General features: G+C 41.3%; 1 protein-coding gene across 1 annotated transcript in view; it reads right to left on the reverse strand.

Annotated features, from left to right (window-relative positions):
• DNAH5 (dynein axonemal heavy chain 5) overlaps positions 1–24,870 on the reverse strand; it is a 317,085-nt gene that overhangs the window by 117,160 nt on the left and 175,055 nt on the right. The window contains exons 41-47 of the mRNA XM_043489075.1: positions 22,556–22,709; positions 15,207–15,353; positions 11,740–11,981; positions 9,341–9,517; positions 8,690–8,891; positions 7,339–7,481; positions 6,237–6,371 (exon numbers count right to left, since the gene is read on the reverse strand). Coding sequence (XP_043345010.1) covers positions 6,237–6,371; positions 7,339–7,481; positions 8,690–8,891; positions 9,341–9,517; positions 11,740–11,981; positions 15,207–15,353; positions 22,556–22,709 — 1,200 coding nt within the window. The remainder of the gene's footprint in view (positions 1–6,236; positions 6,372–7,338; positions 7,482–8,689; positions 8,892–9,340; positions 9,518–11,739; positions 11,982–15,206; positions 15,354–22,555; positions 22,710–24,870) is intronic.

Consider the following 24,870-nt stretch of genomic DNA (forward strand, 5'->3'; position numbering starts at 1 on the left):
TAGTCAGTAGTCTGGGGTTCTTCCCCCGTGTTCCCATCACCCCTTCCAACACCGTTCCATCAGTTTTAATGCTCCTTTCCACATTGCTAGGGCATTTTTGTTATAGAGCAGAGTGCAGTTCCCTCCTGTACCACCCAAGCTTAGAATGTAGGAAAGAGAGGGTTAGGCCCCCACTTTCCGAGGGGAGAGGAGTGATTTAGTGTGACTGCATCTGCCCCACAGCAGACTGTGTCAGGCTACAGATACCAGTTTGGAGGAGCAAATGGCAGCCCACTCCAGTGTTCTTGCCTGGAGAATCCCATGGACAGAGGAGCCTGAAGGGCTACAGTCCATGGGGTCGCAAAGGGTCAGACACAACTGAAGTGACTGAGCAGGCACAGATGCCAGTGGGCAGACTTCTGAATGAAGAGACAGCGGCCTTCAGATCATGGCAGCCTGTGGAGCTCAGAGCACAGATCTGAGAAGCCTCTTGGAAGTAGCCCTGATTAGCTTTTTTTTTTTTGGTTGCACTGGGTCTTCATGGTGAGCGGGCTCTTCGTTGCAACTGGCAGGCTTTTTCTAGTTGTAGAGTGCGGGCTCTAGAGCACGGGGTCAGTAGTTAGAGCACACGGGCTTAGTTGCCCCAGAGAATATGGGATCTTAGTTCCCAACCAGGGATTGCACCTGTGTCCCCTGCATCGGAAGGGGGATTCCTCATCACTGGACTGATCACCAGGGAAGTCCCCTAGTTTAGTTTTGGCTGTGATTACAAGGAGACTCTGAGCAGGGCTGGACCCTTTGTATAATGGGGGTTGGGATAGTGTCATCAACGTAGACACCAAAAGACAAAACTAAATCTGTAGGAATAAACAGAAGCATCTCTGTTGAGAACAAATGTACAGATATCCATGTGGAAAGGGGAGATGGGATGAGTTGGGAGATTGGGACTGACATATATACACTACTATATATAAAATGGACAGCTAATGAGAACCTACTATATAGCACAGAGAACTCTACTCAGTGCTGTGTGGTGACCTAAACGGGAAGGAAATCCAATAAAGAAGGGATGTATGTGTGTTAGTCACTCAGTCATGTCCAACTCTTTGTGAGCCCTGGACTGAAACCCACCAGGCTCCTCTGTCCATGAAATTCTCCTTGGACAAAGGAGCCTGATGGACTACAGTGGGTGGGTTACCACGCCTTCCTCCAGGGGATCTTCCTGACCCAGGGATCGAACCCAAGTATCTTACATCTCCTGCATTGGCAGGTGGGTTCTTCACCACTAGCGCCACCTAGGAAGCCCCTCCAACATGGTTAAGTTCTATTATAATTTAAATATTGCTTTTTACTGTACCTCCTCCTCTCTAGACAATGATATGCTCTAAATTAGTTACTTGCTTTTCTCATATGAATGAATGAATGGCACAACCTTGTAAATTACCCACCCTGCCCCCAGTCAGGCCTGGAAACTTCTTTATAAGTTATATACAATGTCTACATTGTATGATTTACAAATTTGTCTAGACTCTGCTGCCCAGAAAGTGAAGAGGAACTAAAAAGCCTCTTGATGAAAGTGAAAGAGGAGAGTGAAAAAGTTGGCTTAAAGCTCAACATTCAGAAAACTAAAATCATGGCATCTGGTCCTATCACCTCATGGGAAATAGATGGGGAGACAGTGGAAACAGTGTCAAACTTTATTTTTTGGGGCTCCAAACTCACTGCAGATGGTGACTGCAGCCATGAAATTAAAAGACACTTACTCCTTGGAAGGAAAGTTATGACCAACCTAGATAGCATATTAAAAAGCAGAGACATTACTTTGCCAACAAAGGTCCATCTGGTCAAGGCTATGGTTTTTCCAGTGGTCATGTATGGATGTAAGAGTTGGACTGTGAAGAAAGCTGAGCACCGAAAAATTGATGCTTTTGAACTGTGGTGTTGGAGAAGACTCTTGAGAGTCCCTTGGACTGCAAGGAGATCCAACCAGCCCATCCTGAAGGAGATCAGTCCTGGGTATTCATTGGAAGGACTGATGCTGAAGCTGAAACTCCAATACTTTGGCCACCTCATGCGAAGAGTTGACTCATTGGAAAAGACTCTGATGCTTGGAGGGATTGGGGGCAGGAAGAGAAGAGGACGACAGAGGATGAGATGGCTGGATGGCATCACCGACTCGATAGGCATGAGTTTGAGTAAACTCTGGGAGCTGGTGATGGACAGGGAGGCCTGGCGTGCTGCAATTCATGGGGTCGCAAAGAGTCAGACACGACTGAGCGACTGAACTGAACTGAACTGCTGTCTCCCCAAAGAAATCAGTTACTGAACATATTTGCAATATTGTGCCATCCACCTAATTCCTGGTCTCCTTGAACTACTGTCCCACTTCATCCATCCTTCTGGTGATAAAAAAAGCCCTGTCCCGTTAATAAAATCAAATGGGTAAATTCACTTAATTGAATATTGTCTGTCTCACCCACTAAAATACAAGAAGGGCAGGCACCTTATTTATCTTATTCATCACTGCCTCCTTGGTGTCTAGAAAGGTGTCTGGTATGACATATTTATCAGTAAATATTTGAAACATAGATCAATGAAGACAAGAAACTCAGGAGTCATCTTTAACTTTCCTCTCTCTCTTATCCCTCTCCTCCAACAATATCCACTCAACCAAAAACAAGTCCTGTCCGTTCTGCTTCTCAGCCCCAGTTTGAATGCATCCTATAACCTCCTCCTCTCGAGTCTCTCTGAATACAGCCCTATCTCTCCCATCAGCAGCCAGAATGAACTTTCTAAGTGGTGATTTAATCCTGCTCAGTATCCCCATGATTCCTTAATAGTGGCTTACGAGGAACACCATGATGCTCCCTGCTCACTTCTCTAGACTCATTTCTAAACACTCCTTTTCAGTCTTTGTTCCTGCCCATCATGGTCTTCATTCATTCATATTCAGTTAACCAAAAAAACACATACTATAAAATAACACTCCTCTCAGACTTATTTACAGTGCCCATTAAGAGATTCTTATTTACATCCCTAAAGTAGCCATTCATGTGCCAAAAAAAAAAAAAAAAAAAACACACCTCTCAGAATTAGTATTGCTGTTGTCTAGTCTCTAAGCCGTGTCTGATTTTGTGCGACCCCACGGACTGTAGCCCGCCAGGCTCCTCTGTCCATGGTATTTCCCAGGCAAGAATACTGGAGTGGGTTGCCATTTCCTTTTCTGGGGGATCTTCCTGACCCAGGGATCAAACCTGAATCTCCTGCATTAGCAGGTGAATTCTTTACCAGTGAGTGCCCAGGAAAACCCCAAGATTAGTATTAGCCAAACATAGTTTGTGAAGTATTGACTTAGATGGATGATCACCCATAAAAATCACTTCTATCAACCCGGCTTATTGGTAAAAGTTGAAATCTCTAGCAAGGGCCTGGACTATGGGCTGTATGCTGTTCTCTAAGAATAGACAACAACTTGACTCTGAAATAGCAGAATGATAGTCATGATGACATCACCTTAAGCCATCAGTGGCACCAAAACAAAGATTCTGACCTTGTAGTCTGTCCAGCTCACACACTCGTGGAATGCTTGGGTGAACCCCAGTTGGATAGTGCCATGTTAGACATAAAAACCAGACGGTTAGTCATCCACAGACTTAGGCATGGAGTTGAGGAAAGCCATTCTAAGCAACATGTGGGGTCTTCCCAGACCAGGGATTCCCCTGCATGGTGACTCAGCTGGTAAAGAATCCACCCACAATGTGGGAGACCTGGGTTTGATCCCTGGGTTGGGAAGGTCCCCTGGAGAAGGGAATGGCAACCCACTCCAGTGTTCTGGCCTGGAAAATTCCATGGACTATATAGTCCATGGGGTTGCAAAGAGTCAGACACAACTGAGCAACTTTCACTTTCACTTTTCCCTGCATAGCAAGGCACACTCCTAACCACTGAAGCACCAGAAGCCCTACAATTCTCATTTTTAAAAACCAAAACTTAATGCTATGTCAGCATTTGTAAGATGGTTGTTGCATTCAAAACACTTTAAGATTATTTTTTAAAGGAACAAATCTTTTCAGAAATTCTGTCAAGAAATTTTCACTTTCTTATTTTCTGTATTATTCACATTTTTAAAGATATGTGTGAACTGCTTTCAAAAATAAGAAAAAAATAATATCTATTGAGGGGAAAAAAAAAGAATCATCTCTCTTAAAAGACTAACTGAATTCCTTAGCTAAAAATACGGTGACCACGTAATTTTTGTTCAAACTTCATACTTTGGTTAGTGAGGCAGATGCTATTCATTATTTATCTGAGACAACAGAAGTTAACTGGACAATCCGTGGCAAAAACAGGACATAGAGTCTGTCCTCCTACTGATAAAACATGTGAAAGTGATACTATGGTGAAAACAAAGGAAGCTCAGATGAAAACAATCTGTCCAGCAACAGACATGCGTCCCTGATGTATGTGCCATCGTGGTAACACGAGAGGGATGAACAATATCTATTTTCTCATCTACAATTTCAATTTGGTTTGGAACCAAGTAAATGAGAGACAAATGCTCAGCTCCATCACCCCTTGTTTAGCATGAATGGCTGAAAACTATCACGAGAAAGTTAATTACAGCAGTTGGGCTCATTGAAAGCTTTCTAAAACCAATGAGTCTAGCTTACTAGAAAGCCCTGATGCTTAGCAGTCAAAACAGGCACTAAACAGAGCAGATGATCCCGTGATGCCTCTGAACAGAAAAATAAACAGTGAAGCGCTGAGACCCCCTTCTTACTGAAGGGTAGGAAGGATCTGGGTTAAAGGTTATTAGCTGTAAATCCAACAATGGAACTCCTAGAGAATAGATGCTAATGCTTTGAAAATCTGCTTTATTATTCTTCTGATAATTATACCTCAATATGGTACTGCTTCTAGAAATTTATTACATGGTTTATGAATTTTATATTGATAAACAGGATGTTTTCTAGATTGCCTTTTTCCAGGAAATGAATAAGTATTTCATGTTCAGTTCAGTTCAGTTGCTCAGTCATGTCCGACTCTGCGACCCCCATGAATCGCAGCACACCAGGCCTCCTTGTCCATCACCAACTCCCAGAGTTTACTCAAACTCATGTCCATCGAGGCGGTGATGCCATCCAGCCATCTCACGCTCTGTCGTCCCCTTCTCCTCCTGCCCCCAATCCCTCCCAGCATCAGGGTCTTTTCCAATGAGTCAACACTTCGCATGAGATGGCCAAAGTATTGGAGTTTCAGCTTCAGCATCAGTCCCTCCAATAAACACCCAGGACTGATCTCATTTAGGATGGACTGGTTGGATCTCCTTGCAGTCCAAGTTATAGAGATATAAAACACAGGTCTTTACCACCTGAGAGGGGTAAATATTACCAAGAAAGATACCAGCTCAGTCATGTCTGACTCAGTGTGACCCCATGGACTTTGTAGCCCACCAGACTCCGCTGTCCATGCAATTTCCCAGGCAAGAATACTGGAGTAGGTTGCCATTTCCATCCCCAGGGGATCTTTCCGACCCAGGGATTGAACCTGTGTCTCTTGAGTCTCCCACATTGGTAGGTGGATTCTTTAACACTAGTGCCACCTGGGAAGCCCCAATACTGCCAAGAGTTACTGGTAAAAATATGTGCCAATTCCTTGCCATATACTAAGGAATGTGGCTAGCCTTTGTCCTGGTCCTTGGGTGGGAGTCTAAATTCGTGCAATTTCCTGAATAAAAAGGATGCCTTTGTTATTCATGGTGGGTCTTTCAGACCACTTATGCCAGAAAGACTAACCATAGGATTAGAGTGTTAGGGCTTTAAACCATGTGATACCAGCTGATCTCCCAGGGGGAAGGGGCTTGGAGATTGACTTCAATCACGCAGCCAGTTGATGATGCCTGGAGAGTAAATACATCCTGTGACAAAGAAGGTTCACATTTGAGACCCTCCCAAACCTTTCCCTATGCATCTCTTCTTTTGTCAGATCCCAATTCATATCTTTTATAATAAAACCACAATGATAAGCATAGCATTTTCCTGAATTCTGAGAGTCATTCTAGTGAATTATCAAAACTAAGGGGTCACAGGAACTCTTCCATCTGAATAATAGAGATACTGGAAGACATAGTAGAGGATTCACAATGGCTATGAAACTGCAGGTGAAGTTCAGTGGGTACATCAGAACAGTCGTGAGATTTAAGCCTCCAAAGCTCATCACAAACCTGGGCTCAGTTAGCAGCACCCAAGAGCCAGTACCTGAAACATCAGTGGGGTGGTTGCAGAAGAAAAGTTCAGACTCTTGATCACGTGGCCTTCAGGATCATATTTTGACATAAATCCTTTGATTATGACTGTCTTGGCTGTTCCTTGTTCACCAATTAACAGCACAGCCTACCACAGAAGTTGAGAAAGAAATAAAAGAAATACAATAAGATGATTGTCATGGGCTCAACTGTGGATATGAGGATGCCCTAACTCCCAGTACCTCAGAAGGTGACTGTGTCTGGAGATAGGGTCTTGAAAAAGATGATTATGCTAAAATGAGGCCATTAAGGTGGGCTCTTGTTCAGTCTAAAGGGTACCCTTAGAGGAAGCAGACATTGTGAGGCACAGAGAAGCAACAGACATGCACACACAGAGACCGCGGGAGGACACAGTGAGAAGACAGCCACCCAGAAGCCAAGGAGAGAGAGGCCCCCAGAAAAAACCAGCCAACACCTTCATCCTGAACTTCAAGCCTCCAGAACTGTGCAGAAAGAAATGTGCGCTGATTAAGCCTCCACGGCTGTGGTGTTTTGTTACGGCAGCCCTGGCAAAATACTACAAAAACTAAAAGAGAAGGATTTCTCTTTGGAGAAACAAGTCAAAACTCACATTCTCTCTCTCTCTCTCTCTCTCTATATATATATATATATATATATATATATATGAGAAAAAAATTAATTATGAATTAAAGCTATTCAACTCTAATATTGTTGCATGCATGCTCAGTCATCTCCGACTCTTTGCAACCCCATGGACTGTAGCCCACCGGGCTCCTCTGTCCATGGAATTTTCCAGGCAAGAATATGGGAGTAGGTTGCCATTTCCTTCTCCAGGGGATCTTCCATCTCAGGGATCCAACACAAGTCTCTTGCATCTCCTGCATTGGCAGGTGACTTCCTTACCACTGAGTCACCTGGAAAGTCCCTAATATTGTTATTGAGAAATAATAAAAGAAGTAGTATACTAATTTGGGTAATATTTTTATTTATTGTAAACAGCGATACAAAGCACTCTAAAATGAATGCAAGATGCTCCATGTTTTCAAGTGACATTTCTCAATGTGTCATTTTAAATAAAACCGAAAGTGCCATACCTTGCCCTGTTTAGCAATGGTTTTAATTAGGAAGTCGGTTCTCACGTTGTCAACATTTGGCACCAGGATGGAGCCATATTCTGGGGTGGTGTTAGATGGATAGACATATTCCTCAGTACACGTGTTCCAGTGCATCCATTTGCCTGAGGTGAACAGAGAACATTTACATCTTCATATTCCTATTAATAATTTAATTCCTAATTATAAAGAGCAGACATTTTTGACATCTCATGAAGCCATCTTCCAAAAGCCCCTCAAAAAATAAAAATCATTACATTCAGACATCTAAGTATTTAAGTATGTGTTCAACTGAGTCAAAAACCCTAAAGTAGCTATTCAAAAGTGGGAATAGTAAGAATTATCTTGGAATTTTCTTTTTAAATATGTTCTTGCTGTTCAGTTAATAAGTCGTGTCTGACTCTTCAACCCCATGGACTGCAGCACGCCAGGCTTCCCTGTCCATCACCATCTTCCGGAGCTTGCCCAAACTCATGTCCATCAAGTCGGTGATGCCATTTAGCCATCTCATCCTCTGTCGTCCCCTTCTCCTCCTGCCTTCAATCCTTCCCTGTTGGGGATGTTTCGGGGTCTTTTCCAATGAGTCAGCTCTTTGCATCAGGTGGCCAAAGTATTGGAGCTTCAGCATCAGTTCTTCCAGTGAGTGCTCATGACTGATTTCCTTTAGGATTGACTGGTTTGATATCCCTCTTTGGTATCCAATGGATGCTCAAGAGGTTTTTAATAACATAAAGTGTGTGTAAAAATCAGGACAGTGATAGCAGTATGTATCTAAAATCATTTTTCATTACATACTTTTCTAACTGTAAAACCAAAATAAAACATTCTAGGATGCCATATAAAATATTGCATATAAATGTAGTACATATATGTGTATATACGTACTTTATAAATATGTAGGCACATAAATAAACAATGTATATTTATGAATATTCACACCTATTTGATAAAAATATACTTCACACTTTGTAATTTTTACAAAAGTTGCTGATTACATCAAATGAATAGCTGAAATGCATCTGATTTGGGGATTTTTTTAATTTGTTTTTAACTCATTAAAAGTTCAACACACAATATATTTAGCAACAAGAAAATGTGCATCTGGAACCCAACTGAAATAAATATATGAAAAAGAAATCATGGGCTTTCTTTCCAAACACACATGAACATTTCCATTTCAATTTTACAGCAAACAGTTTTGATTACCATTTGGAAATACAGACCGATAAATAGGTAGGTAGAGAGCTAGAAGGTAAACATTAGACATTTGGGGCGGGGGGCGGGGAGGGGAAAGGCCCCACATGTGATGGACGGATAGAAGCCCAGGACTCACCATCCGAGCCAACGTAATAGTCAAACATGGAGTCGTCAGGCCCCGCGAGGGGCGGCAGGTCCAGGGCCAGCATCTCCCGGGAGCGCAGCCAGTGCTCCACGCGGCGCCGGCCGTCGGGTTCCAGCACCGCCCCCACGCTCCACATCAGCGAGAAGATGTACAGTCTTTCCAGGTGCTCCGCCGTGACCTCCCCGCCTTGCTCCTGCGCACGCAAGAAACTTTCCTTTTAATTACTTCATTCTCAAACCAAGACTTGGCTTTGATATCTCAATGAAAATTTAAGTAAAGATCTAAAAGGGATAACAGCTCCCCCCCCCCAAAAAAAAAAAGAAAAAAACGAGGAAAAGATGAATAAAACCGGAGAACAAATTCAGAACTGAGGTCTGGGAATATAAAGCAAGTTTCTGAAATAAATTTAGAATTCTTTGAGATGACTGTGAACCTGCCCCTAAGTGATCAATACAAACTGTGGCTTGCTTTGTTTAAAAAAAAAAAGAAATGAAAACACACACACACAGCATTAATATGTGAAGTCCATGATTGAAACCTTCCCCTCCCACTATGGCTCTAAGAATCAATTTCAATTCTTGCACTCTGCAAAGTGTGGCTCAGCTAGCAAGGGAGAAATTTCTAGAAAATTGAGGGATTTACCTTGGGAGGGATGAGGCCCTGGAGCATGTTGAGGCTTTGCAGGACCACAAAGGCCTCCAGCATCTCCATCTGATGCTCTAAGCTCTGAATACTGAAGCGATACAGGTCTGGAAACGACTTGGTGTACAGCTGACGAAGAATTTCAGCTTCTTGAGGCGAACGTTTTTTAAGAAAACCCTGTTAGTGTTCAGATGAATGCATTCATTAAATTTATTAGCACACCAGAAAAACGATCCAGTTGAGGTACAAGAGTTTTTTAATATCAGTTAACAATAATAATACCTAATGATTATATTGCACTTGTAATGCACCAGGCCTTGATATAAATTCTTTCATGTGTGACCTCATTTAATGTCAAAACAATTCTATGAGATAGGGATGGTTATTATCCTTCTACAGATAAGGAAACTAAGGCCCAAGGAGTTTAAGTAACGTGCCCAGGATCCCATAGCTTATAGGTTTCAAGGCCATCCCCAACCCAGGGATCAAACCCACTGTGTTGCAGGTGGATTCTTTACCAATGAGCCACCTGGTAAGTCCAAGTCATTTGGAAAAAAATGGTCCCAGAGTCTAATTCTAGTATCTGTAAGTTCAACTACACTACACCTAAGCTCAGGTCTTGAAGTCAAAATAAAGGGAAAAGTCTTAGGCTTTTGGTTAAAATATGCTCAGAGAAAATGAGGAAGCATATACATGGAAATAATTTAGAAAAAGAAAGGAATAAAAGATAAAGGAAAGCCATTCTGGGATTATTCAAAATGGGAGACAAAGATATATCACAGTTTTACTTCTTCTAATCTAATTAATAACCAATGTAGAAAAAATATCAAGGAATACTCAGGAAAATGGAGAATTTAGTCATTTGGGAAAGCCAGTATTAGGAAATTGCATGTGATTCATAACAAAATACCACTTAACACATAACAATATTTTCTTCAGATGAGGAAATTTCCCTTGGCATCAAGAAACCAGGTCATTCTTAGAGACTCTGAACAGAAGCAATAAAACGGTGATTCTCAGTTATCCATAATTTCATGAATTCAACATGATTGCACAATGACAAAAACAAAACATAGCACTTCCAAGTTGATGGAAGCAGAAAATATCATACACAGGGCCAAGTAACCAGCGTGACTCACAGAGGTTCATGGAGTCTCATGAACACAACTTCTCCATTTTCAGCCCTTCAGTGACTCTCGCAGAGCCGCCCTGCCCTCCTCTGAACATTTCCAGTCAGATTTTTATGAGTCCTGCTTCTTGCTAACCATTTGTAAGCAAATTAGCTTACAAATTGATATAAAGGTCTTATTCGCCCTCAACGTGGACAGAATACAATAGAAACTTATTTCATAAATAGCAAACTGTAAATTAAATGTTTTCTAAACGCCGTTGTAAATTTGAAGTATTTGGGGGAAAATCACAAATTCATTTTCACTTGGAGCTTGCTGTATCCCTGGTTACCAAGCCTGACTCCACTGTGGTATTTTTTAAAAAACATTTAGAACACCTCTCTCCCCAGAGATTCCGGTTTGATAGATTGAGGTGTGACACTGTTATCTGTATTTTAAAGAAATGCCATTGGTGATTATTCTTGGAAAGCCAGAGTTGAGAACTCTTGTTCTGAATTCTCCTTGAAGGGTGGATAATTTAATTGTGAAATCTGAAATTTTCAGAAGCATTTTTAGTGACATATCCAACTGTACATCAGAATCATTTTTCTTTACAACTCCCTAATTTGAAATATGTATTCATAAGTTTTTAATCAAAATTATCTCCAAAAAACTTATTCAAGTGAAAATAATAATTTGACCAATAGTGTCAAAAAAGATTGTACTGACAGCTCATCTAATAAGCAGTCTCCCTTACATTATGGTATTTATTTAGTAAAGTATGTGAGTATGCAAAGCATTCAATTACACTCTTACCATAATCGATATACTCTAACATATACTGGTAGTAATAAAATAATATACCTTATGAGGAATTAAACAGAGATTATCTGAAATATTATTTCCAGGTGCAAACTTAAAACTAACATTATTACTATTGAATCTCATAAAAATTCTTTATATGCAATTTTAATAAATTATCTCCTTCAAGTTAATATTCTAAGATGGTTGCTTAAATTTTCCTTATTCATTTACAGTATGTAGGATTATTGATTCACCTAGGCCTTGCAATGATTCCTCAACCCGAACTGAAGAACCCTGAGCACTGAAGAAATCTTTAAGGGACAACCAGGGCTGAAGGTCGCAAGAGCATTCAAGGATCTCCCACAAACATCAGCATTAAAATGCAATTACACCAGGAAGTCTGCAGGAAAATCAGTGCACACTCTAAAGGAAGGCTCAAGGACCTATTTCCCTCTTTAATTATACCAAAAATGATTCCAATCCTACCTCAAGAATAGGGCTCCAGTCAAGGATAGAAGAACTCATGAAAACCATCCCATTTCTTGAGACGGTAGCAGGCGAAGCGTTGTCAATGTTATGAGGTTCAAAAACAATCTTGCAGTTTGGAGCCATGGGAATCCGATCACCGTTGGCAAGGGTTAGTGTTTTGTTATCATCCAAAACGGAATTCAGGTTTTCAATCCAGATGGCATCTACTGGACCATCAAGAACTATCCAGATATGCTCCCCTAAAACATCCCACCAAGGGCAAGGGAAAGAACATACAGACACATATATGCATATATACATAACTACTATGCTTGAAGAAATATTATAACAATGCAATTTTCATTAATTTTTTTTATTAGTTGGAGGCTAATTACTTCACAACATTTCAGTGGGTTTTGTCATACATTGATATGAATAAGCCATAGATTTACACGTATTCCCCATCCCGATCCCCGCTCCCACCTCCCTCTCCACCCGATTCCTCTGGGTCTTCCCAGTGCACCAGGCCTGAGCACTTGTCTCATGCATCCCACCTGGGCTGGTGATCTGTTTCACCATAGATAGTATACATGCTGTTCTTTTGAAATATCCCACCCTCACATTCTCCTTTGACCTAAATGATTTTATTTCTTTGCATAGAAGTCTTCCAGTTCTTTACGTTGCAGTTGTTTAAAGCCCACAATCAAAGCAAAAAGTCATTTGTTCCCTGAACAGATATTCCTTGAGCACCTTCTCTGTATCAGCATTGTTCTTGGGATAGGGTGATAAAAAAGACAACATCCTGCCCTTCACAGAGGTTGCTTGCTAAGGGGTAGAGATGACAAAGCAATATGCAAAGAAATATGTAAGAAAAATTCAGCAGGATAAGAAGGTGGGGCATTTTAGATAAGGTGGTCCATGAAATATTTTTGGAGCAGAATGAAGTGATGAAGAGATGTGGAACTAGGATTTTTCAGGCAATAGTAGTTGCAAAGGTCCTGAAGTGGGTACACACTTAAGGTGATCATGCTCCAGGAACAACAGGAAGTCAAACCTGATTAGAAAGAAGACGAGAAGGCAGAAAGGGATGTGAGTGACACAGGCAGAGCTCCAAGAATCCATTCTGGTTTGCACAGGCTGAGTTTGAGATGTTCAGCAAGACAGCCCATAGAGCTGTTGAGTTGGGAATTCAAAGACTAGAGATTAAAATGTAGAGATCAGCTTAGAAATGGCATTGAGAGCCGAGAACTGGGTAAGTTTCATCCAGATCATAAGTGAACAGCTAAGAAGTCTGAGAACAGAAGCACTTAAATGTTCAGACTTCTGGGTCTGAACCAGGATCTCCTCTTCTGGTTCCTCCCGCTGGCTGACCTCTCAGTGAAGGAGAAGTGAAGAGGAAGGTGTCCATGATGTCATGCAGTGGAAGAGTTTGAAGGAGTGGTCAGCTGTGCCAGACACTGACAAGAGCAGGGCTAGACTGAGAAGCGACAGCCTGTATGTGACAAGGTGGAGGTCATGAGTGTCCCCAGCAGAGCACTTTCCGAGGGACACTGGGCACAAAGACTAACAAACGTCAGGTCAGGAGATATTTGAAGGTAAAGACAGCAGCATCTGCAGAACACCCAACAGAAATGCCCTTGTAAATTTAGGTATTCGGTTTCACAGTTGCTCTTAATTTCTTAACCACTAGGTCTCTCTTACAAACCAGCACCATGACCAAGTTTGTAGTTCTAATTTTTATCTGTAATAACTGTGCAGTACTCTACATCAAATGAAATGCTTAGAAAATCCTAATTATTCTCATTCAACTAGCAGTTTAAGGAAAAGGGTGATCTGATGGCCAGAGTCCCTGTGAATGTATAAGCATGTGTTGCTTTTTTTTAAAGAGTTAAAAAAAAACACCTCTCTGAGGGCCTATTCTCTGAGTTAACATTTGCTCACTGGATCTGTGTGACACAGGATTACTAGAATAAGTCAGAAACAAAAGTGTATTTAACTCCCATAAAACAGCAGCAGTTTCTAATATAAGCACACTAGAAATACAACATTTTCTTTTCTCTTTCGCCATTGGTGTTGGATTGATCAGCCACATTCCCTCAAAGAGAAGATCCGTGGTGCCACCTTAATGTTTTTCCACAGAACGCTGTTTCCCAAGGCATGGACTTGTGAAGTGAGCCCAAATGTCTCCGCCCTGCTCCTGTATCCTCCTGTGTCCCTGAGATTGCTTTCACAGTGCTTTCTCCTACTCTTTCAGGAGTGAGAGGAGAACTGACCGTCACCTCCTCCATCTGAACTTATATTCTTGGACCACTGGGCTCAGTTTGCAGGGTCCCTAAGTAAGAGAATATTCAGAGTGAACCACTAGCCTTTAAGGAATTGGTTTAAACTAAAGCCAAACACACATGTCATCTAAAGAGAATAAAGTATGATCAAAAACTTTCTTTCTAATACAATCTTCTTTCCTAAGAAGCCCATTTCCACCTACAATTTTATAGGAGAATCGGTTTCTAAAGATAGGCCATACTGAGATGAGCACCATTTTTAAAATAGTTATGGTGAAATCACTTGATTTAATATAATCAAGTTTCCTTGACAGCTTTTGCTATTTCACTCTAAGATATCACAGGAATATAGAAATATTTTTTCAAAAGGAAAATTCCTTTTGTAACCAAAAAAAGGGAGGAGGTGGGTATTTTAAATACATTGATCAGTCATTCATCAATCTGTGTTTCTGTGTTTCAACATTCACAAATATCATACTGATTTATGACTTCTTGGTCTTGGATAAGATATTATACAGAAAATACAGTTTTACTAATTTTATTTTTTTAATATTTATGTATTTGGCTGCATCAGGTTTTAGTTATGGCCCACAAGCTCAATTTCCCTGCAGTGTGTGGGATTTTAGTTCCCCAACCAGGGATCGAACTTGCATTTCCTGCATTGGAAGATGGATTCTTAGCCACTGAACTACCAGGAAGTCCCCTACTAATTTTAAATCACTGCCAAGGTTTTTATTTAGAAGCACGTGTCAAAAATTATAGCTGTAATTCAGGGACTATGGTGGCCCAGTGGCTACAACTCCATGCTTTCACCTCAGGGGATACAGGTTCAATCCTTGGTGGGAGAACTAAGATCTTGCATACTGTGTGGTGCTACCAAAAAACATATATACTAATACTCTCTTTAGAGTCATGGATGTGGAAAACAAACTTCTGGTTACCAGAGATAAGGAGAGATAAGGAGCTGACATACACACTACTATATATAAAATAGATAACTGAGGAAAACCTACTGTATAGCACAGGGAACTCTACTCAATACTCTGTAATGACCTGTATGAAAAAGAATTTTTTAAAAAAGACTGATACATGTATGATGATTTGCTTTGCAGTACACCTGAAACACACAAAATTGTAAACCAACTTTACTCCAGTAAAAATTTTAAAATAAACAAAACATCACACTTGTAATTCATCTCCTACCTTTCTTAGCCCTCAATGTTTTCCTCCAAAGAGTAGAAAATATCCCATCGGTCCAATCATTCGTCGCCACATCAAGCCGACCGAACATCTGTGGGGCTGTAATCGCTTTAGGATTCATCCTCATTTCCCGGTGTGGTTTTCCACAATCTATACCAAGTAAATCCAGATTTTAAACAACTCACATGTAGAATAAACCATCATTAGGCAACACTGCACCAGTTTGCAGTGTACTATCTGTCAGCAGATATTCAAAACATGAAAAATATGAAATTACATTGAAAAGACATATCTTACTGCATCCCAAGTTATCATAATTAGCCTCATTATATTTTATTGACTAAAGCACTTTTTTTATCATCTGGAAAAGAAAACTGCATGTTACAAAAGGGGGGGAATGATAGCATGCTGGAATTGATGAAGAAATTAATGTAATCTGGATGTGCTTCAAATGTCACAGCTCAAAATCTTTTGGTTTCTGGTCTCCTAGGTTAAATCGTGGGTCCCTGGTGGCTCAGATGGTAAAGAAACTGCCTGCAGTGCAGGAGACCTGGGTTCAATCCCTGGGTCAGGAAGATCCTCTGGAGAAGGGAATGGCAACCCACTCCAGTATTCTTGCCTAGAGAATTCCATGGACAGAGGAGCCTGGTGGGCTACAGTCAATGTGGTCACAAAGAGTCAGAAACAACTGAAGGACTAAGCATGCACGCCTGCAGGTTAAATCTTATATCTGAAATTCACTTAGAAGATGCCTGATTCTCCTCATTAACAGCTTTCATTTGCTGAGATATGGTCTTGCTCATTTGGAAAAAATCAGCTAAATTAATGTTACAAAAATCAAGAATTATTTTTCTGCGGTCAACTTCAAAAAAGGTATGTAAATCTCTCAAACTCTGAAACTATTCTCGAGTAAGATGATTTCTGTACATAGGAGACTATAGATAGTAAGTAAAAAAAAAAAGAAAAGAAAAAGATTTAAAGTATATTATACGTGGAATCTTAAAATATGGTACAAGTGAACTTATTTAAAAAACAGAAATAGACTCAGAGACATAGAAAACAAGCTTATGGTTACCAAAGAAGAAGGGCAGGGAGGGATAAATTAAGAGTTCAGGATTAAAATATACACATATACTTATATATATATATATATATATAAAATAGATAATCAACAAGTACCTACTGTGTAGAACAAGGGACTATATTTAATATCTTATAATAACCTATAAGGGAGGAGAATCTAGAAAAGAATATATATAAAATGGAATCACTTTGCTGGACACCTGAAACTAATAGAATATGTAAATCAAATATATTTCAATAAAAATTTTTTAAAGATTTAAAATGCAAAATCATAAAAATAGAGTGAATGTGTTACATATTGTGTGAAATGTAAAATGTAAATATGTAAAATGTTACATATTGTGTGAAAGATTGACAAACACAGGCACACAAACAAGGATATGCACACTGGAAAGGTGTTAAATTAAAACTTTTCTAGAAAATTAAATGATAGTTCTCTTTTTCCAAAATCAGAAAGAGAATCAGGGTTAATTATTTGCATTATTTTACAGTGTTGAAGTCCTGAACTTAGGCACATTGCAGGTTTTTCAATAAATGATATTCATAAGACAAGCAATACTTTTTTACAAAAATCTAATCACACTTTACAAAAGGCCAGCAAACTCTTCAAATGTCTGACAGTAGCATAGATGAAAACTGGACTTGGTCTCTTGCCCATATAAGAGAAACTACCACAAACCATTTCTTTACGGTTGTAGGTAGAATTGTATCATTTTCACTTAAAATCCTGTAATATTTTTATACAATCACTCTAAGAAAAAAAGGCTTGACTTTTTAAATGCTGGTTAAACTAATTCCTCTTAATTCTTTCCACCTCCATGGACTCTGCCCCAGAGTGAGCATTCTTTTCTTGCTGTCCGCTCCTTAGGTCCTCTTTATAGAGGTCCCCAGACGGCCCCTCCTGTCCACAGTCCGTGTTCTTCATGGCACACAGGGCTAATCACACCATTCCCCAGCTCTATGGCTTCCCATCAGCCACAGGATAAAATCTAAGAGTTCAGCTGAAGTTACAAAGCTTCCCATGCTGTGCCCTCGCTTCAGTTTGAGTTCCCCCAGAAGCAAAGCCTGAGATAAAGACAGGGGAACTGGGAGTTTGAATTCAGGTGAAAGACAGTGTGACAGGAAAGGAAAGCCAATAAAGAGCTTGTTGGTGAGCCGGTCACAGATGGAGTGTCCCTCTAGGAGACAGGAGGAGATGCACATTTGCCTTCCACTCTTTCCGCCATATTGGTTGAGGGTGTGGCTGCCTCAGGAGCATTAAATCCCACCCAATCCCTTCTTCTAGGCTGAGCCAGTTCCCAGGAACTGGAAAGGCATAAGGCTGACAAACTCAAAGATACCACTGGTGTTTGGGGGAGAAACTGTCCAATGGTTGTATCGGTAGCAGGGGAGGGCCAAAAGGAGGTGGCCCTGGGCACAACAGCATCGGTTACCCCTCCACGTCTCCCCACGCCCACCCCCCCAACACTAATTACACCTTATCCATACCAGAGCACTTCCCCTGGTATATCAGGCTTTCACCAGTCCCTTCTGTCTACTCAGCCTCTTCATTCTGCTAATTATACCTTTTATCCATCTGCTATTTAACCCTCAAATCTCAGATGAAGTAGCACCTGCTCTGTAAGCCTTTCTAGAATTCCTTAGAAAGGTTTCTGATCTCCTTTGCCTCTGCTAACACCATAATTGTCCAAATCTTCCCCACGTCCAATCTTCTATGCTGAGTTCTAATTATCTGTGTCACTTCACTACACTGTAAACTCTTTCAAGACATGGCAATTTTTCTTTCATGCCTGCTTGGTGTTAGTTCTAGAAAGTCTTGTAGGTCTTTGTAGAACTATTCAACTTTGGCTTCATCAACATTAGTGGTTGGGGCATAGACTTGGATTACTGTTGTTGTTGAACGCCTTGCCTTGGAAACAAACAGATCATTGGGTTTTTGAGACTGCACCAAAGTACTGCAAATTAAAACCAAGAACAAGTCAATAAACAGCAAGTAGTCTAATAATTTATTCATTTTTGCAAAGACCTTCTCCAAAGCCAGTGACGCCTTATTGATTACACAGTTTAGACATATTATACATAATATATCTATATCATTTAATATTTAGTACTTATTTTAAGACACCAGGGCTTCCCAGGTGGCTCAGTTGGTAAAGAATCTGCCCGCAATGCAGGAGACCCAGGTTTGATCCCTGGGTGGGGAAGATCCCCTGAAGAAGGAAATAGCAACCCACTTTAGTATTCTTGTTTGGGAAATCCCATGGACAGAGGAGTCTGGTGGGCTGACCCACTCTGGGAATGCAAGAATCAGACACGACTAAACCACTACCACCACTATTTATTTTGTTCAGGTAACTGTACCCAGCACACTTGTAGTTTATTAACAGAAGGTAGCTTCATACCAACCAAAGTATTATTAAGCATAATTTAATAGAGGGGATAATAATTTAAGAGGAACCAGAGATCAAATTGCCAATGCCCGTTGGGTCATAGAAAAAGCAAGAGAGTTCCAGAAAAACATCTACTTCTGCTTTATTGACCATGTCAAAGCCTTTGACTGTATAGATCACAAGAAGCTGTAGAAAATTCTTAAAGAGATGGGAATACCAGACCTCCTGATCTGGCTCTTGAGAAATCTGTATGCAGGTCAAGAAGCAACAGTTAGAACTTGACATGGAACAACAGACTGGTTTCAAATAGGGAAAGGAGTACGTCAAGCCTGTATATTGTCACCCTACTTATTTAACTTACATGCAGTGTACATCATGAGAAATGCTGGGCTAGATGAAACACAAGCTGGAATCAAGATTGCTGGGACAAATATCAATAACTTCAGATATGCAGATGACACCACCCTTATGGCAGATAGCGAAGAAGAACTAAAGAGCCTCTTGATGAAAGTGAAAGAGGAGAGTGAAAAAGTTGGCTTAAAACTCAAAATTCAGAAAACTAAGATCATGGCATCTGGTTCCATCCCTTTATGACAAATAGATGGGGAAACAGAGAAAACAGTGACAGACTTTATCTTTTTGGGCTCCAAAATCACTGCACATGGTGACTGCAGCCATGAAATTAAAAGATGCTTACTCCTTGGAAGGAAAGTTATGACCAACCTAGACAGCATATTAAAAACCAGAGACATTATTTGCCAACAAAGGTCCATCTAGTCAAAGCTATAGTTTTTCCAGTGGTCATGTATGGATGTGAGAGTTGGACTATAAAGAAAGCTGAGCACCGAAGAACTGATGCTTTTGAACTATGGTGTTAGAGAAGACTCTTGACAGTCTCTTGGACTGCAGGGAAATCCAACCAGTCCATCCTAAAGGAAATCAATCCTGAATATTCATTGGAAGGACTGATGCTGAAGCTGAAACTCCAATACTTTGGCCACCTGATGCGAAGAACTGACCCATTGGAAAAGACCCTGATGCTGGGAAAGATTGAAGGCAGGAGGAGAAGGGGACAATAGAGGATAAAATGATTGGGTGGCATCACTGACTCAATGGACATAAGGTTGAGTAAACTCTGGGAGTTGGTGATCCTCAAGGAGGCCTGGCGTGCTGCAGTCCATGGGGTCGCAAAGATTCGAACACAACTGAGCGACTGAACTGACTGACTGAACTGAAAAGAGCGAATATGAACCAGTGAATTTGCTCAGTCATGTCCAACTCTTTGCAATCCCATGGACTGTAGCCTGCCAAGCTCCTCCATCCATGGAATTTTCCAGGCAAGAATACTGGAGTTGGTTGCCATTTCCTTCCCCAAAAGATCCCCAAACAGAATCTTAATAGCACACATGAAAATCCCATGATAAAGTCCTGCAGGTGTGAAATCTCAGTTTTGGTGGAGGTAGGTGCTAGCTGAGAGTATAATCCTGTCTCAGTGTAAATACCCCCATGTAGAGTCCTGTTGTACAGAATTCACTTCATCCCATTGCTGAGGAAACAAACTAAATCCAGTGTGTGCAGGACCCTAAAACAAATATAGACCATTGCCACCAACCAGTACCAGTGCACTGAGGTTCCATGAGCCGACCAGAAACCCAGCCAAGAAACTTTTCCCTGTGTGACAATGCATGGTGCATTCTAACAGCCAAAGCTCTGTGAAATTTTGGAACTTAACTGCCATGACTAAGGATTGCCAATACTTTTAAGAAGAAAGTCATCAATGTTTAATAAGAACCAAAGAATACAAGGATAATTGTGTACAAGGCAATACTCATCATGCTTAGATGACCCTGGGTTAGGGGCTTAGATGTAAGGCTTAGGGACATCTGGGAACTAAGTGCACTGATTTCACTTCTCAAGAAAAATATCTGATCTGGGCAGGAAATTAGTTTACAGTTAGGGTGATTTTTCAATACATAGAATTTAAGAATCAGGTTTGGAATTATCTTGTATTTATTGAGAGGTAGCATCTTATATTGGGGCTTCCCTGGTAGCTCAGCTGGTAAAGAATCTGCCTGCAATGCAGGAGATCCCAGTTCTATTCCTGGGTTGGGCAGATCCACTGCAGAAGGGATAGGCTACCCACTCCAGTCTTCTTGGGCTTCCCTTGTGGCTCAGCTGGTAAAGAATCCACCTGCAATGTGGGAGACCTGGGTCTTATATATTAAGCATCTTATATTAAGTCATAATTGTGAAATGGTATGGTATACTGGGAAAATTCTGGGTTTTTCCTTAATGGGCTCTGACCTTAATTCTGAGTCTCATTATTTACCATCCTTTTGATGTTGAGTATTTCTGAAGTTGAATCTTGACTTTTTTGTCCAAAATGGGGATAACAGTAGTCACATCTCAAGATCATTTTGAAAACTAAATGGCATAACATATGTAAAACATATAACACAGTCCATGAAATCACTTTAAAAAAAATGTTTGCATCATTCAGAAAAGCCAAGATATAGAAACAATCTTGTGTCTGTCCATGGATAAATGAATAAAGAAGGTGTGGCACACATACATAATGGAATATTATTCATCTACAAAAAATAAGAACATCCTGCCATTTGTGAAAACATGGATGGACTTTGAGGGTATTATGCTAAATGAAATAAGTCAGACACAGAAAGACAAATACTGTGTGATTTCACTTATATGTGGCATCTAAAAAGGTCAAACTCAGAGAAACAACTTCAGCAGAAGCTCCAATACTTTGGCTACATGATGCGAAGAGCTGACTCTTTGGAAAAGATGCTGATGCTGGGAAAGATTGAAGGCAGGAGGAGGAGACAGCAGAGGATGGCATCACCGGCTCAATGGACATGAGTTTGAGAAAGCTCCAGGAGATAGTGAAGGAGAAGGAAACCTGGCGTGCTGCAGTCCATGGGGTCACAAAGAATCGGACATGACTTAGTGACTGAACAACAACAGAGAAACAGATTGCAGAACTGCAGTTACAAGGGGTTGGGGGTGGGGCATGGAGAGATGTTGGAAAAGCGTACAGAATTCCAGTTATAAGATTAGCAAGTTTGGGCACCTAATGTAGAGCATGGTGATTAAAGCTAATAATACTGTATCATACAAATATTTGAATATTTCTAAGAAACTATCAATAGATCTTAAATGCTCTCATCACAAAAAAGAAATGGTTATTATGTGATATGCTGGAGGTGGTAACTAATGCTATGGTGACAATAATTTTGCAACATATAAATGGATCAAATCAGCACACTGCACATCTTAAACTTACACATGTGTCAAAATAATATCTGAATAAAGCTGGAAATGGGGGTTCCCTGGCAGTCCAGTGGTTAGGACTCTGCGCTTCCACTGCGGGGAGCACAGTTTGATCCCTGATTGGGAAACTAAGATCCCGAATGCCATGCATCACAGTCAAATAAAACTTTTTTTTTTTAATTTAAAACATAAGCTGGAAAATAATGTTTTTCTCCTCTGGTCTACTAACGTACTGTGTTATCTCTAAAACATACCCAGTATTCAAAAAAGTTGTATCTTATATGCTGCTGCTGCAGTGTAGTCGCTAAGTCGTGTCTGACTCTTTTGTGAGCCCGTGCTATTCAACTCTAATCTTGTTGCATGCATGCTCAGTCATCTCTGACTCTTGGCAACCCCATGGACTGTAGCCTGCCAGGTCCTCTGTCCATGGGATTTCCCAGACAAGAATATGGGAGTGGGTTGCCATTTCCTTCTCCAAGAGGTCTCCTCCTATAAAATATGTTAATGTACATCTATATTTGCGTTCCTCTTGGAGCATTCACCTGTCACAAAACGTGTCCCCAGGGTAATGAGGCTTGACTGTGCCCTTACCTGTCAGGGCTTTCATCAAGGTGTGGATGCAAGTGGTCTTCCCAGCTCCACTTGGCCCTAGGGTCATCATTCCATGCCGCACTCTCTGGGTTTCAAACAGCTGGATGACTTTCAGTTTCCAAGGAGGATGGTTGATTAAACCAGCTTCTTCAACCTGAAAATAAAACAAAATCCCCACATAAACAGCAGTCAGGACTTATCGTTGTGTTCAAAATAAGTTACAGACACGGAGCAAAGTTAGAGGTATGGGGAGTTATTATTAATACATATGACGTGCCAGTTTGGAAAGATAGAAAAAGTTCTGAAGGCCAACAGTGGTGATGTTTGCAATACAATGAATGCATTTAACACCACTGAGCTGTACACGTAAGAAGTAGTTTAAAAGGTATATTTATGTAATGAGTTTTACCACAATAGAAAATAGATACACCTAGACAAAAAGCAGGCTGAACATAATCAAAATGATATCCCAACCGAATCCGTATCTGACTTAGGGAATTACAAACACTTATATTTACATGAATGTACACATTAGGAGCAACTTAAGAACAAAGGCTCAAATAGCAAAATTATTTTAGATGTTTCATTTAGAAGATAATATTTAGTATAAAAGATCATTGCAGAGGGGGAGGAGCCAAGATGGCGGAGGAGTAGGACGGGGAGACCACTTTCTCTCCTACAAATTCATCAAAAGAATAACTGAACGCAGAGCAAACTTCGCAAAACAACTTCTGATCGCTAGCTGAGGTCATCAGGCGCCCAGAAAAGCAGCCTATTGTCTTCGAAAGGAGGTAGGACAAAATATAAAAGATAAAAAGTGAGACAAAAGAGCTAAGGACGGAGATCCGTCCTGGGAAGGGAGTCTTAGGAGGCATTGCTTGGGGTAGGGTCTGGGCCTGAGTGCCCTGAGGACAATTGGAGGGAGCTTCTGTGAGTTGCCAACTTGAACTGTGGGAGACCAAAAGAGAGAGAGAAAATTAACCTGCCCAAACACACTGCCGGCCGTTCGCAGAACAAAGAGACCGAGAAAATCCAGAGAAGAGCTCGCAGGCTGCGGACCGGCCCAGCCCCGCCGGAGGCAGGAGGCAGGGGGGAGGGGAAGGTCGCGGCGAGACACAGGGCGCGGGCGGGGACTGGGGCTGGGGACGCAGAGGGCAGAAGGCGCACACACTCGACTGGCGCCAGCGGAAACTGAGACTGGGTCCGCGGAAGGGAGTGGGCGCGCCACACCTGGGGAGAGTGCGCCCACCAAGCCCCTGGCTGCCTGGACCGCTCTGACGGGGAAGGCACTGAGAGCAGGCGCAGATTTTCGTTTCAGCGCTTTTGTGGAACACCCGAGGGCTGGAACCTCGCGCAGCGCGGGGCGCGCTCCATATAGAACAGCCGGGAGCCTGAGCAGCGCAGACGGAGAAAGCAGCGTCAGCCCCTCCCGGCAGCCCAGCCCGTCCCAGCGGCGCAAGTCTGTCCCCACAGCGCCAGCCCCTTCCCTGCAGCGCCAGCCCCTCCCCGCAGCGCCAGCCCCTCCCCGCAGCGCCAGCCCCTCCCTGCAGCGCCAGCCCCTCCCCGCAGAGCGACGGAACTAGCTACCTGAATAAGAGTCCACCTCTGCCCGCCTGTGTCAGGGTGGAAATGAGGCTCTGAAGAGACCGGCAAACAGAAGCCAAATAAACAAAGGGAACCGCTTCAGAAGGGACTGGTGCAACAGATTAAAATCCCTGTAGAAAACACCAACTACACCGGAAGGGGCCTGTAGATATCGAGAAGTGTAAGCTGGAACGAGGAGCTATCTGAAACTGAGCCGAACCCACACTGACCGCAACAGCTCCAGAGAAACTCCTAGATATAATTTTACTTTTTACTCTTTTTTTTCTTTTTTATTATTTTTTCTTTTTATTATTTTTTCTTTTTTATTTTTTCTCTTTTATTTTCCTTTAAAATCCCCTATTACTCCCCCATTACTCCTTAACTTTCATTTCCATAGATTTTTATGATTTTTTTAATTAGGGGGAAAAAATTTTTTTTTTCTTTCTTTTTTTTCTTTTTTCTTCTTTTTTTTTCTTTCCTTTTTCTCTTCTATTTTCTATTTTTCTTTTTCTCTTATTTCTTTTAAAGTCCTCTAGTACTCCTCTACTACTCCTTAATTTTCATTTTCAATACACTATAACCTTACAAAAAAAAAAAAAGAAGAGAAGCCCTATTTTAAACCGAAGATTATTCTCTCCCAATCTTGACTCTCTGTTTTCTACCTCAGAACACCTCTATTTCCTCCTTTCCCCTTCTCTTCCCAATCCAATTCTGTGAATCTTTGTAGGTGA

Source organism: Cervus canadensis, chromosome 16 (genome assembly GCF_019320065.1).
Source record: "Cervus canadensis isolate Bull #8, Minnesota chromosome 16, ASM1932006v1, whole genome shotgun sequence".
NCBI classification, from domain to species: domain Eukaryota; kingdom Metazoa; phylum Chordata; class Mammalia; order Artiodactyla; family Cervidae; genus Cervus; species Cervus canadensis.